Source organism: Apus apus, chromosome 6 (genome assembly GCF_020740795.1).
Source record: "Apus apus isolate bApuApu2 chromosome 6, bApuApu2.pri.cur, whole genome shotgun sequence".
Classification (NCBI taxonomy): domain Eukaryota; kingdom Metazoa; phylum Chordata; class Aves; order Apodiformes; family Apodidae; genus Apus; species Apus apus.
In genome coordinates, this window is record NC_067287.1 from 24,655,906 (window position 1) to 24,670,951 (window position 15,046).

Consider the following 15,046-nt stretch of genomic DNA (forward strand, 5'->3'; position numbering starts at 1 on the left):
CAATGTCTTTAATTCAGAGACCTCTTGTGAATTAGGCTGACACTGCAAAAGACTCCCCAGTTCTGCTCATATTTTGAACTGGGGCACAGCTCAGGTGGAAGCTGTATCTGTGCCAGAGGCAATCAACAAATATCTTTCAGGCAATGTGGCTGTATCTTAATCCCCACTCTTCCCCTTTGAAATATGAAAATTCTCTTCTAAAAAATAAGCAGGATATAATAAATTCATTGTTATGTGATGCAATTCCCATTTTTAAAGTAAATATAGACCCTGTGAAATAAATCACACTACACAAATTCACATAATTTATTATCAATGATAAGGATTTACTTGCCATTCTTAGGCATTAACATCAGTAAGCATTCTGGATAAAAGTTCATATTGAATACCAGTTACTCTGTGCCTTTTGTTTCCTTTTGGGTTTTGTTTTTTAAATACTTCACTGGATTTCATACTCAGTTGATAAAAGTAATGAACAAGGAAAGCATCAGCTGATTTCCTAAACCAAATCACACTAACAGTTTGCCCTAGCACACTGCAGAGCACTGAAATAATAACACTGCAATTTCTCAAATATGCATAAAAATTGTAGCAAATTTGTTTACTGAAAGTAGAATAGAAATCTAATACAGGAAAGCTGTAGGGAATAGCTATGTTCAATATAGGATTAATGAACTATATTTCAAATTAATTCTTATGTGAGAGAAAGAGTTGGGAACAAATAAATCAGTGTACTAAAACTCTGTCAGAGAGTGAACTCATTTGGGAACTACAGCTGTCGCGCTTTAGAGATTTGGATTAAAATCCATCATTATCTTTCAGTTAATACTCTTTCATCGACCAATCAGCAGTCATATGGTGTTTACCAACCCTGGTCACTTAACCCACTTGAATGGCCTTTGTGCTATAATTTGTACTTCAATACAATCAGATTACTTTTAATCTAGATGATTTGTGTCCTTTCTGGAGCAGATAAACACTAATCCCAAGGTTCCTAAAACACAGCAAGCCTAAAGAGTGCCAGCACAGCAACCAATGCTTTATATTTTAATAGAATATTTAATTCAAGTTGGGAGATACTTGTTCTGATCATACTGAGCCTGCCTTTTAGACAGTCACACCAAATTTCTCATAAGGACAGAGAGGTTTATCAGCAAACACCACCACTCAGATATGCAACATCATCAGCAAATAATCAATATACTAACACGTAGATAATATTTTTTTATCAAATTATTTCACAGGAAAAGAATTACTTAAAAGTAGACTAAACAAGGAGAAATATTTTAAAACTCCTTGCTCAGCAAGAAGTTACACATGGTAACAGCTCATAGTCCTCAGTTCTCATTTTGAGAAGTGATTTTTTTTAAGGATTCAGCTGTTAAAGTATCCTCAGTCATTCCTGTTCTTCAGTTGATCTTGGGCGAGACTTGGAAGAAACTGCACTACAGTGCAAGTCTAACATCTAATTACATTCAACAGTAATAAGCTTAGGCTCTTATCTCCAAGGCTTCTGCACAGGTGGATCAGTGAAGCATGCGACAATCACCCTAGAAAAAGAGGGATCCACAGATGCAAATGTGTTTGTGTGATTGAGGCCAGGTAAATCAATGCATCTGTACCTCAAAAAATGAAAGTCAGGAACAAGAACAATTGGATAGTAAAGTAATAAGCTAATAGTGACAGCAAATATGCAAACAGCTTTGTACATAAAAACATTGTCAATATTATTCTATTATATTCACATATTCACCAACATACATATTTCTTACTCAGAAAAAAATGTGTAATTAAAACTTAAACTCCCCACAAAAGTTATCATGATGTAAAATAAAACTGATCATATCTCAAGTTAAGACAGGATGAGCCAACTCAGAACTGTATAAACATTCCCAAAGAAAAATTAAGAGGCTGGGTGATCTAAATTGCAACTGTACCTATTACCTTATGCAAGTCTAAATATGATTACTTACAATGCCTCCTCAGCACAGGTGCTTATATTTAATATTAACTAAAACTTAATCCTAACTGATGACCTATACTAGAAAGAAAATGTCCATTTCCTTAATATAACCTCATTCACATGCAGAGCCTCTCTCAGAAGGTGACCTCAGCCTACCTCGTAGGCAAAATAATGCACACAGAGAATCAAGAACCACCACCATTCCCCAAATTCAGTTTTACGACTGAGACAAGCCTGATATACAAACCTTTTCAGATTTGAGAGGAGAGAAGCAGATCATCTTACATAGCAGAATATAGGGCAGGAGGGGGTTTGCAGTATAAAATTTGTCATTCTGCCAGCAAGTACTGTTTATTCAGAGAGTGGCATGTCTACTCCTTACTTCACTCTGGAAATGGTTCTTTTGATGTTCCTTGTACTTTGAGCAATTACATACTACAAAACAGTCCCTTGAAAGGCCTAGCAGAAATTACAGCCTGTTTGAGATTTCCCAGAAGTTGCAACAATCTCAGAAGTGTTGGGAAAGCTTCTATAATTCACTTCTGGAATTGCAAACTAACACATCACCAAATATAGATTTTAAGTGGACTGATCTACCTTTCCAAAAGCCCGTAAACTTTGCTTTTCACTAATTTCTTAAGCTCTGCCACAACCTCAGAAGGTTGCATAGCTCCTTCAACACTGTATTTCTGTTATCTTAACGGCAACCATGAAGTAAGCACAAACTGCAATTGTACAATGGCAAGTCACAGTTTCTATTCTACTCACATTTAAAAGTATTACAAGAGTCCAATGCTCAGAAGCCAAAGATATAAATACAACAATGACCTGAACAGCCCACTCACACAATTAGATGCGGTGCCAGTGCTTGGTGAGCAGTGGGAAGAGGGGGAGTGCTGTTTTGGTGTTTTTTTTTTCCCCCAGATACCTAAAAATCCTGGACTGGCTGTCCCAAAAGAGATTGTAAAGTTTGCAAACACTGCACAAATATATATGAACATGAGAAAGTGATCAGAAAACTGAAGGAAAAACTTGTAAATTCTACAGACCTTTAAATAATTAATGGATAAATGTCTGGCAGTAGAAAAATATTATCCTCTGTGAACCCCAAATTCTATATGAGAAACCCTATCTCCCATTACGGGAGTAGGTCACAGTATTCACTTACAAACTCACTAGTTCATGTTCACTGCATCATATAAACTGCAAAGGTACCACACAGTTCTTTGAAGATCAAGAGCAGTAAATTCAAGCTTCATAAGAGAGAAAGGGGGACAAAAACCCAACCAACCAAAAAAAACCCCTCCACACAAAAAAACCAAACACCAGCAAAAAAACAACAAACAAACAAAAACAGCAACAACAACCCAAACCAGAAAAAGGATATACCTGCAGATCTCCTGGCACAGACCCCAATTCTCACATTTAACCCAGAAAAGGCTCTAGCCTTCATGGCTCCATGGATAGGACTACAGACTAAATAAGGAATGGATGACTCCTGGAATATGTAGCAAATGCCTGTAAGATCACATCAGATTCAGAATTAAATGTATCTGTGTTGCTGTCCCATACAGATGCCACAAACAGGTATACATGTACTGTTACTGCACTCTTGGCAGAATGTGATAGTTCTTAAACTATGCAGCTGCATGGCAAAATAAAAAGGACCTCTTGTTCTACTCCTGTATTTCATATGTCCTTCCAGCAATTACTGCCCCAAATAGACATCAAATGATTTCTGCAGATCAAAACAAGGCTGAAGTCAGCTCATTTCTGTGATATCCCTGATTTTTTCCCCCTCCCCAGTCCAGAAGACACACTTAGACCACTTAAATTATTAAGAATCCAGAATTAATTAACTTGAGGTTTACCATACTGTAGTTAAGAATATCAGAAGTGCTATATAAAAGATGTATTTGCAAAGCCAACCATTCTGAAACTAATAGAAACATAACTAGGGAAACTTTTTGGTGTTAGAGTAACAGTAAGTACTTCTTAAAAAGAGTTACTAACAGATTCAAAGTAACCATTTGAAAAAACTCTCACCAAAAACTCAAAGCTAATAAAAACAGTTGGCCTGCTAAGGGTTTTCCACCCTGTCACTGGAATTAAATAACCCTGGAATATTATTTCTCTAGTATCAATAAAAAGTTAGAGCTAGGTTCTGAATATGTGAAACAGATGCACATTTCCTCCTCACTCCAATGAGCTGTATATGTGACAAGGAAGTAAACGACCATAAGTCACAGCAACACAGACTTTTACATCCTTGCCATAATAAATGAGAGGAGGCTTACAGCTGCTTTCTTCTCCTCCAGCACACCAGTCACCTAGCTAGGGGAAGCCAATAACAACTAGAAGTGTGAACTCATTCTAGCTTTCCACTTCATTAAGTCATATATCATTTTTACATAGAAGTCATGAAGCTATAAATCATGCGAGACAGAATGAGAGCTAATTAAAGGGTCAGCTAAGCATATAATTTTACAGTGTTACATATCAGAGATCTCGGAAATTGGACATATTTTGTACAAAATATTGTCAAACATTAGAAGACACTTCAAGCAGGGATGTATTTTCTTCCAAGAGGTGGGCATTGTCATCTGAAAGACATCAACAGTTAATTTCCTAGCATGGAAGCCTCATGAAACCCTGAGTCAGCCCTTTTTTTTCTTTTTTAATGACAGACTTAATTCTGTCTTGCACAGATGTGTAGCAGTGCAGTCTTGTAAAAAGTCTTTGAACTTAGTAAAATTTTTTTTTTCCAATTAAACTCCTAAGCTTCTGAAGACATAAATTCACCACCCAAGAAATCTCTACATGCATTAAGGCAAAGCATTAATCAAATGCCTCTAAATCCAGCAGTTAAGTGTTAGCACTTTAGGCTATTTACAGGATTCCTTTGCCAATAAGGTATAGCTCACTTGAGAAAAAAAACAATCTATTTCCTGATACCAGATTTCTAAGTCTCTGCAATTATGTCATAAAATACCTTATTTGAAAGGTTAGAGGTAAATCTGATGCAGACACGTAAACCGAAATTTATATTAAAACCCAAGAGAGCTTTTAAATATGCATAAGATTATTGTGACACCTAGTTAGTGGGCAAGAAATCCATTATACCAAGGCCATATAAAATACAGCAGGAGGATGATCCTCTAACTCCAAGAACTTTTTCTCTAAAGGATTTTTAGATACATGTATTTGTGTTTTATTTTATTCCTCCTTCACCCTATTTTTAGTGGCCTTGGTTTAGCTACTAAAGGAATTCATCAAATGCAAGAAAATTAATTTATTAACCATCTACATTTAAAAATATACCTATTCATCAGTCTCAAAAATGTGCAACTGCAAGGAATATGCAAGTGCTTATATGCAGTCCTCTACTCATATTCCTAACTTTGGTTTTCCCACCAAATACCTTAAAACAAGGAAGAGCAAATGTTTTTGCACTCTGAGTGTATACTCAAGTCTGAAAACAGAGCTTTAAAAATAAAGACCATTCTTTCATTCTACTGAAGGCAAAAAATAGGTATGTGAAAAATTTATTCCAAGCTTGATTGACTGGAAAAGGGACTCAATAATATTTTTATTAAAAACAGGGCAGAACTCATCTGAAGATTCGTGTTTTGCTTGGCTATCGCAAGTATCCCAGGGAGTCACTGGCCACTCTTGTAACGTGTAGAATTAGCTTGCAGTCCAGAAGCCGTACATGGATCAGATGCACAGCTAGGTCAAATTCTAAAACTCACCAGGTCAATTTAGGAGTGAAGAAATGAGAAAAGCCAAGAAATACAACTACTGGAGGAAAGGCCAGAGACCAAGGCATTAAGCTGCCTGGGGTGCCTACAAAGAGGCAGGTATGGAGGACAATCAGGAGTGGCAGGGACAAGCAGCAGGGACTGGACAGGTGCCTGCAGCCAGCCCACGAAACCATAGCTTGCTTTTCCATGACCTTCAAAAGCTAAGCTTCCTTGAGATCGTTTTTCATCTTCATGCTATCCTACTAACCATAAGCATTTGGCAGTACTCTGATAAGTAAATTAAGTTCTGCCTGTGGCTTTTTGGAAAACATAAAATACAAAACCTAGTAACAAGCATTTTAGAGAGATTCTGAAAATGTTTAAAAAAATCACTAATGCCCATTTTTAAAAACTAGCCTGTTCAGAAATACAAGCTGAAATAATCTTTTTAAACAAAATAAAGTATCATCTATGCCCAATGCCTGCTACTTCAACTTTAAAGTATTTTAAAAATGTTTTTTGCAACAAGTCATTGACAGGAATGGAATTTGAGGGTTCTCGTAAGATGAAAGCAGCAGCATCACAGTAGCAACACAATAATAAATGACAGAAACTGATTTTAAAAGGTCAAAAACACAACCAGAAACATTTAAAACTTTGATGCAGTGTCACACAAAATGTGATCTCTAGTTCTGTAAAGCCAAGAGCCACTCCATACAAAACATCATGTTAATATTACAAACACATTTATACAGTAGTAGCAAACAAAAGTAAACCTGCCAAGACCCTCAGGGTCAGCATGAAACATGCAATTGACTCTAACCCCCCATGACAGTTCCCACAGTTATCACAACCACATGCTGAATCAACCCTCTGATCAGCTGCATGCAGCACAGGAGGCAGGAAGTGGCTACTGTGCTGTATGTAGAGATTACAAACCCCACACGTCCTTGCCAGCCACAGACTCCTTGCAGCCCTTCTGGGCCATATCATCTAGGGATTAACCCCAGTGTGTGCTTTTTAAAACAAACAAACAAACAAACAAAAAAACATTAGCCAAATTAGATCAGTATAAAACTTTCCCTCTGAATGAGAAGGAAGTTTTCCTATCCTTGCTCAATATCTAGATGTCCACTTTACCAATGAGGAAAATGAAAATCCTTTCTTACAAACCTACAATACAGAAACTTGATCAATATTCTAGTTTACAGATAAGAAAGCAAGGTGAGAAGCTCGAGAGCCATCAATAACAGATAAGAGGTCCATGGAGTTTCTTAAAGGGCAGAGGTTTCCCCAGCTTTTTTAAATTGCAACAACAAACTGCCACCAAGTTATATGCAGAAATATCAGCTCATGCAAATTCATTTAAAGAATTAAATGAACATTACAGAATCCCTGTTTTGTCTACCTCTCACTTTCTCCTCCCCATCCTATTTGGGTTACATGATAAACTGTAATTATGAAGGGGACAATTAGGGTTCATCAAATTTATGGAGTTAACACATGGCATTGCAACACGGTGGACAACATAATCAAATTTTTATATTATTTTTGTCAACACTTGTTATTAGTGATCACCAATGTAACTTTCTTTGAGGCTTGCTAAAGTCTATAAAGCTCCATTGTCTAGGTTCTTAAGCTATTTTTGCAGCATTCTTAAGTGTGAGAGACTAACTCGCACGCCAAGAAAAGACAACAGAATTTGACTTGAAATGTTTTCCTAAACTTGTTTGAAGGAGCAAGAAAATGGCAGTGTAAGCAGCTCTTGTATAGCCTTTCAGGAATATCACTTGCTCCAGAGCAAGTCAAGAAGGGGACCTGAGTACAGTGGATTTAGTGTTATTCAAACCTAGATCGGTAAAGCAACAGCAGCCTCAGATACTTCTACGAGAAGAGCAATTTCCATCTTCACAATTTCTTTTATACCCTTGCAGACATCACATATTAATTTTGAGCCACTTAACACTATATAGAATAAGGCAACAGCATCAAACAACCCTAACTATATGTTAGATTACTTAATATTTTTCATATTATCTATGGGACTAGGAGTGTCTTAACTCCATTTTGGCTGCCCAAAACTGTCTACAGTAAGGTTGTGCTGCTTTTGATGTCACCTGTTTAACAGGATGTGCTGAACTTCTCCAGACTGAGATCTGATGGTATCTGAGAATATACCAGCAAAACTTAAGACAGAGCACATCAAGCCTCTAACACTGCTCCACATTGTAGTATAAAGTTCATTCCTTCAGTCATTCCAGAAGCCAGATTCTGGATCTAGACATTTGAAAAGCATTGATTCAAGATTTACCATTACTCCTCAGGACAGAATTTACAGATTGTATAGCTTGCTTTTTTTTTTTTTGCTAGCAGGCTCCTTACATTGTGAGATCATGTTTTTCCTCCCCTCACAGCCTGGAAGTGAATCAAGACAATCAACAGAAGTCATAAAAACAACTATATCCTGAAAAAATAAATACCTCATTTGCTGTAGAAGTTGGAAGAAAAGAAGAAGACTGTAAGAAAAAAAGATTCTCTCAAGGTTAGGGCACTTGAATGCTGCAGTGCAGGATCTTGGTAGCCTGGGCTCTACCACAGAGCGGCTAGCAGTGCTAGGCAAGTTGCTTAAAGCAGCCCTTCCACAATCACTAGTTACAAAGGGTTTTCTGAGATCCTGACTCCATAATTGTAAGCTCTACTATATAAAAGCACTGAATGCTCATGCCTGTCACTCAAGGCAACAGAAACTCTGCATTGAACACGTTACACCATTCCAAGTGTTGACATACCAGTCCCTATGACCCCAACTGAGCATCTAACATTTCTGAAGACCTCTTGCTGTGATCAAACTCCACCTGCAGCTCAGAAGAAGGCCATTAACTTATGTCATGGAAGTGTTGCAAAGATAAATTTTATTTTTTTACTGTTTGTGAAGCACACAGCTACTATAGGCTGAAAACCACAGAAAAAGCGCACAGACTCAAAATAAGGGTCGAGTGGCAAGCTACACACTGAGAGATGCAGGAAGACTTATTTGTCAGTAAGCAAGCATTGCCTATCCTGTGCCTGGTGATAATCCCACAGAAAAAAAAAAATAAAAAAAAATTACTTGGGATTATACACACCAGCAGGGTCAGTTAAGGTTGTAGAGACAATACTTTCTGGCATTTGCTCAGTTTCAAACAGTTAACTTCACAATTTTTAAGTTGTCTTAATGCTGCTTGATGTCTATTATATGGGTATTCTTCTTTCTCTGATTAACAGGGGACCAAGTTAAGCATCAGACATGGTACTGACTACACACAGGCCCCACAATCTACCAAATGTGCAGCTGTCTGGCATAGACTGCACCTGCATTGCAGATAACAGACTGCAGAACAGGCAAAGGCAGAATCTTTTTCCATAAAGCTTTGACACCGATTTATAAGGGGTTTTCTTAACTAGTAACATGCATTAAATTATCTAATTTTAAAAGAAAGATGAACTGTATCTAGACACTTACATACATTTGCAATTGCAAGTCAAAGATTCACCATCCAATTATTAGCAGGTGGCAAAAGGAAGGAAGATAATGCAATTTTTTTTTTTCCACATGCAGTCATGCAAAGACAGAAACTAGGTACTCTTCTGCTAGCTTATATTTGCATTTCCATTATAAAATCCCATTAGGAGATTCCTATACTTTTTTTTTAAATTTTCTGCTGCATAAGGCAAAGTAAGAACTTTGAGAATGCTTACTACAAATTCATCTTGTCTTTCATATATCTTGATAATGAGTCTCTATGCTCAATTTTTTTTTCCATGGCTTAAGAAAACAAGCTCATTTTTAAAGCTCAAAATTATGATAGACACAAGCAAACAGTGTAAAGTATAAACTATGTTACATAAAAATCACATTTTTTTTCGTCTCTTCCTATGTTGAAGCACACAGTACTGATGCTGCCTGTAATATCACTGATACTTAAATTAATCAATCTTTGAAATTGTATAAAATTTAATAGGACTACAGAGACCTGATAGTCTACTGCATTTAAATGGGATATACTGAGAAGTGTCAAATTAAAACTGAACATCATGAGCTGTTAAACAAAATCTCCCACCATATATTTAACTTTCTGGTACCTGCACAAGTATATACAGAGAGAACAACAGGACCTACAGCCATAACCACTTCTGCTATAAACTCATTAGATCTTACAAGCTTAGTAATGCTTAGTAGTGCTACAGATTCAGTAGGTGGCATTCTCTGCAGGGAATCAGCACTACAGCTGCCACTGCGAAGTAAATTGATGATTAACCACTTGGCATTAGATAACACTGATTGTAGAATGGCAGCATTTTGGCTGCCACCATGCACCAAAAGCCTCACAAACCATGAAAATACCATAACACATTAAATAAAAATAAAACAAAACACAAGGCAAAAAAAACCCAATAAAAACAACAAAAGCATGTTTTTACATCACAATATAATTCAAGCTTCACCTCTGTTAATTTTCCTTTGCTCTCATGACCCTAACCCTACCATTTCAGTCAGGTACAGAATTGCTCTTCAGTGCCTGTGGTAAACAGTTACATAGTCTTCCTTTGTACACAAGACTTAACCTACTTCACAGGCAGAATGAATTACTCCGTCACAGGTGTGCCTCGAGTCCTCCATACTTTCAGCACTGGCATGTCTGCACCAAACAGTTTGCTAATAGAAATCCAAGAGCAATGAAACACTGTCCAGGATGTTCCAGAATCACAGCATTTTACCAATACCACTATCACATCATCCTATCACACAACAAAATCACCAGGTCTAGAATGAAGATACATAATTATGCAGACCCTGCATTCTGCCACAGAAGAAAGTGCATTTCACCAATCTGTAAACCGAAGCCTCTGCATTCAAGAAAGACTATGTAACTGAAAATAATTTAGGTATATAAAGTGAGGTGAAAAGGACTTTAGCTGCCTACTTGTAGTCATATTTAACTAACCTCCTCCTTTTAATTCCTTATTACCAATGTTTAACACCAAAAAAAGTTATGTCAAGAAAGCATTATTGAATCATTTCACTGAGGAATGAAGTATTAGCAATGTTTTCATAACAGCTCAACTTGCTCATATTCAAATGATCATCATTATTGCAAACAGCACAGCTCTCACATGCCTACCTGTGTATTAGCACCACCTGTCATTACAAGATCAGTTTGGCAGTTCAACAGCAGCAAATTGATAAGGTACCAATACTGATAAGCAAAGGACTGGACCTGCACTGATATAATTAGATTGTTTTACAATCTAACTAGGCTTCTAGGCTTCTATTTTTACAAACCTTGGCAGCTCAGGTTCTCTAATGAATTTTTAACATGTCAATTAATATGTTTATAGAAAGCAATGTCAGCTTTAGCTAATACATAAGAAAAATCACAGTTGCATGCAAAATATACAACCTATGTGTTAAGATTCTACACTTTACATTTGAGAAACTCAAAAGAGTTATTGCAGACGATCTGATGAGTACACTCATCTGGAAAGGAAACATAATAAAACTGCCAAAGTTAATGGGCATGATTCATCACTCTTGGAAATATTAGCTCAACTTCATGAAATGTGATGTACTGCAGGGTATAAGAAAAAAAGGCTTTTGTTTTGGCAGAGTAAGACCTTGACCTCCTATCATTAAAAGCCACATTATACCAAAACAAATTACTAAATATTTTGTTATTTATACCAGCATACTATTGATGCCATAAATTAAGCAATGCTTGTTTAATAATATATGTTTCATTGAATGTAACTGTATTAGAATACTAGCTACTGCTTTGCATCACCTTCTCCAACACAGAATGACATGGTCAGATACGACTTTTGTCATAACTCCCCAGTTTGCTCATTGCATTATGTAAAATAGGAAAACAGACTGATTTTATGAGATGTGTTTTTTTTTTTAATCCTTATGATACAAACATTCAAAATATTTTGGATGCTTTGTTTTCAACAAGCTGTAGTTTGTTAAATAATGAAATCCACAAACTTACTATAGGAAGACTGTACATGCTCTGTGAAGCTGCAGTAAAAAGAGAAATTTTACCTCTGAAAAGAACCTGTGCATTTTGCACGTGTGGGCAAAATAACAGAAAATAGCCCTTTAACCAGTATTTGAACTGCATCTGTAAAGTCAGGCAAATAGAGCATCTAGTGAGAATCTACCAACCTATGCAGCTAGAGGGATATCACAGTCACACAGGACAGCGAAGTTCCTGTAATTCCTTCAACTCCCTGTGCATTCATCAACTTGAGGATAAAATATGCAAAGTGCAGTCTATGGATTTGGGAAAATTTTCCCCTTTGTTAACTTGGATATTATGGCATTTAACATCTGTGTCTACCTTTTCTGAATCAAAGCTCATACAGAAGCACATCTAATAGGATATTCATGCTTGTATCTTGGTGGCTGACACACATTAACTACTACAATTTTCCAAATGAAATGTCAGTTACAGGACTGAAATATTTATCTGATACAAGTTGAATTCAAGGAATTTCAATGGTTTTAGAGCACACAAGGAAGCGAATTTCAGAAAACAAGCTATTCAGACTGCAAGATCATCTCTTCCCGTTAACTACAGATGACCTAAGCTTTGCAGTATATTTCAGTACACTACAGAAAACCTTGCACTCCAGTTCCATAGTCTGCTACATCCCAACACAGCCTGATGAATACTTCAGTATTTGAGACTACCACAGCTGTAATATGCTTACTTTTAAAATAACACCAATGCCTCATTTCATAATTTCTCAAATTCTTGGAGCAAATATTCTTGAACCGCAGTCCCTAGTGATAACCTGGAGAGCAAAGACTGCAACAATGGTTAAGCATCTGTTAAGTTCTATGCAGCAATCCACATTGCTGTTTGAAATCCTAGGATCTGCAAAGCTAATTAACTAACAAGCCTACACTTCCCCATAAGATTATCTTCCACAAGGCTTTTTCCTGCTTTTATACTGCCTTATCCCTGAGCAACTGTACTCAAGGAGGAAGATAACCTTTCAATTAAAACTTGAAAAAAAAAGATGCAGACACAGAGAACAGCTGGTTAAGAGAGATTCATGCTGGTGTGAGTACATGAATCCCTGGTGAGAAAAAGGGTGCAGCACATACGGAGCACAGGGGCAACAGGCAGCTCCCACTAGCGTGGAAAGAGGTAAGATGGCACAATATCTTAACACCAGCTAATTTTTGTGAATACTTTTAAGTTTAACCAAGCATCATATTATTCACTGGGGAAGAAACAAAACTTTTGATAACTCAGTGAAAACAGCGTACAAGAAAATTGTTTCCTTTCTAATTTCTTACTACCTTGTGGTTTATTTTACCAAACAATGAAAAAATACGTTAGTAATGTGATCAATTTCACAGCTCCCAGTTTCTCTTCTACCTTCAGGTTTCACACAATCACATCAATCCCTGCTTACTGGAAAAGGTGTAAGGTACAGAAACCAACCTGGCAAGACCAAGCACCAGAAAACAGTCTGCCCCATGGAGGAACACCCTATCAAGCAAAAAGAAGAAAAACCTCATCCATTCCTCTAAGAAGTTTACTGACCTGGTGAGTTGGAAGGAGCAGCAAGATTACTTATTTGGAGTAGCAGCATAACCCATTCAAACCTGTCCAGCATCAGGTCTGAACAGTGCAAAGACACATTTTTCTCCTTTTCAGAACTTAAGGAACAGGGCAGGGGGCGGCTGCATCCACTGGTGAGTGCAACACTGCCATGGAAGGCAGAAACTTCAGAGAACACATCCCTCCTGTATTCACCAGCCTGGGCATCTCACCAGTGTCCTTACCTCATTCCGGAGCTGCAGCAGCAACGCTTCAGCTACATCTGTTGCAATCACACAGCCGCATCCCCATTAACTGAAGTTTTTCACGCTACCTTTTCACAACACGTTTCGTTCAGATAAGAAACCTTACAGGCTTTTTACATTATCAGAGGGCTTGTTTCGCACCTCTCTTTTTTACTTTGTGAAAGACATCGCTTAAGTAATAGCAAAGAGAATGGTAAATAAAACTACCATCTCTCTTCCTGCAGTAGTTAGCTGGAGTTCAGGTTCACGCTGAAGATTTATGCAAACTTCTGAGTGCCCACAGTGCCACGCTTCTGTGACTTTTCCATTCAAGCTTAACAATAAAGACCTAGTGCCCAGAAGATTTAAAACCCGTGAAGAGAGCTCTCTGTTTAGGAGTCAAAAAATCAACAGAAAACAAACATGAGCATTCACACAGGCATGAATTTTCTGACATCTCCCCCGAAACAAGGAAATTCTGTGACCGTATCCACAGAAAACACAGCCTCGCACCCGACTCTCTCTGACCTGCTTTGAAACACGGTGCCAAGGGGACCCAAAGTTTGACACTTTAAGTATGCCGCCACCGCCCAGGTGCTTCTGATGAAGAAGCTTGCCAGGTACTTACAGTTATTACTGCTAATTAGCTCATCAAGGATGACTCCTTCACGCAAGTTAATTCCACCTTACCTTCCACAAAGTCGTGATTTATAAAACAAGAAAGCCGAGCTATGCTCACACAACTATTATTTCTAAAAGTCACTCAGTTCGCCAGAAAACCGGTCCAGCCCGCAGCCCCGGCCCGCAGCCCCGGCCCGCAGCCCCGCACCTTTCCCAGGTGAGAAAAACCGCTGCGCAGAGCTCACGCGCCGCTGAAGACCCTGACCCCTTGAGCGGCGCGTCTCGCCTCCTCCGGAACCGAGCGCAGGCTGCGGGAGCCGCCGGGCAGCGGAGACCCTCCGGAGACCCTCCGGAGACCCGCGGGCTCCGCCAGCCGCGGGCTCCGCGCCCACAGCGCCGGCAAAGTTCGCCCGGCGGAGCGGAGCGGGGGGTCCCGCCCGGGGGCTCCGGGCTGGGCATCCCCGGCGCTCCGAGCGCTCGCCCCAACTCCCCCGCTGCGCCGTGACGTGGAGGAAGGTCCCCGCAGCACCTGCCGAGCCCCCGGGTAAAGCCCGCCCCTTACCTCAGCTGCCGACGAGAGGCAGCGGCGGAGGCAGCTCCGCTCCGCTCCGGCCGGACCGAGGCGAACGCCTCCCGGCCCCGCCGCTCCCGCCGCTCCCGCGCATGCGGCCCCGCGGGCTGCGGCCCCGCCTCGGCGGGCTCAGGTGGGGCGCGAGGCCGGGGAAGCGGGTCCCCAGCTCGGCGCGTTTATTTCCGCGCCCCGACAAGGCAGGGGTGGCCGCTCCCTGTTACCTCCGCATTCCCCGATTCCTCTGCGAAGGAGAGGAACGCACCACAGCCATGTCCCAGCAGCAACAGCTTAAAAAAAAACCCCACCCC

The 15,046-nt window shown here is 39.2% G+C and overlaps 1 protein-coding gene across 4 annotated transcripts in view; it reads right to left on the reverse strand.

The window, feature by feature from the left end:
* ZNF385B (zinc finger protein 385B) overlaps positions 1-14,792 on the reverse strand; it is a 163,728-nt gene extending 148,936 nt beyond the window's left edge. Inside the window, exon 1 of one of the 4 annotated variants that reach the window (XM_051623126.1) lies at positions 14,730-14,792. Coding sequence is in view for 2 of the 4 variants with exons in the window: in XM_051623135.1 (XP_051479095.1) it covers positions 13,305-13,377 (73 nt within the window). In the remaining 2 variants the exon portion in view is untranslated. Of the gene's footprint in view, positions 1-8,186; positions 8,211-13,304; positions 13,445-14,729 lie in introns of those variants that run through there. The other 3 variants (XM_051623135.1, XM_051623128.1, XM_051623127.1) reach the window with 3 other exon arrangements.
* Between the last annotated feature and the right edge of the window lie 254 nt (positions 14,793-15,046).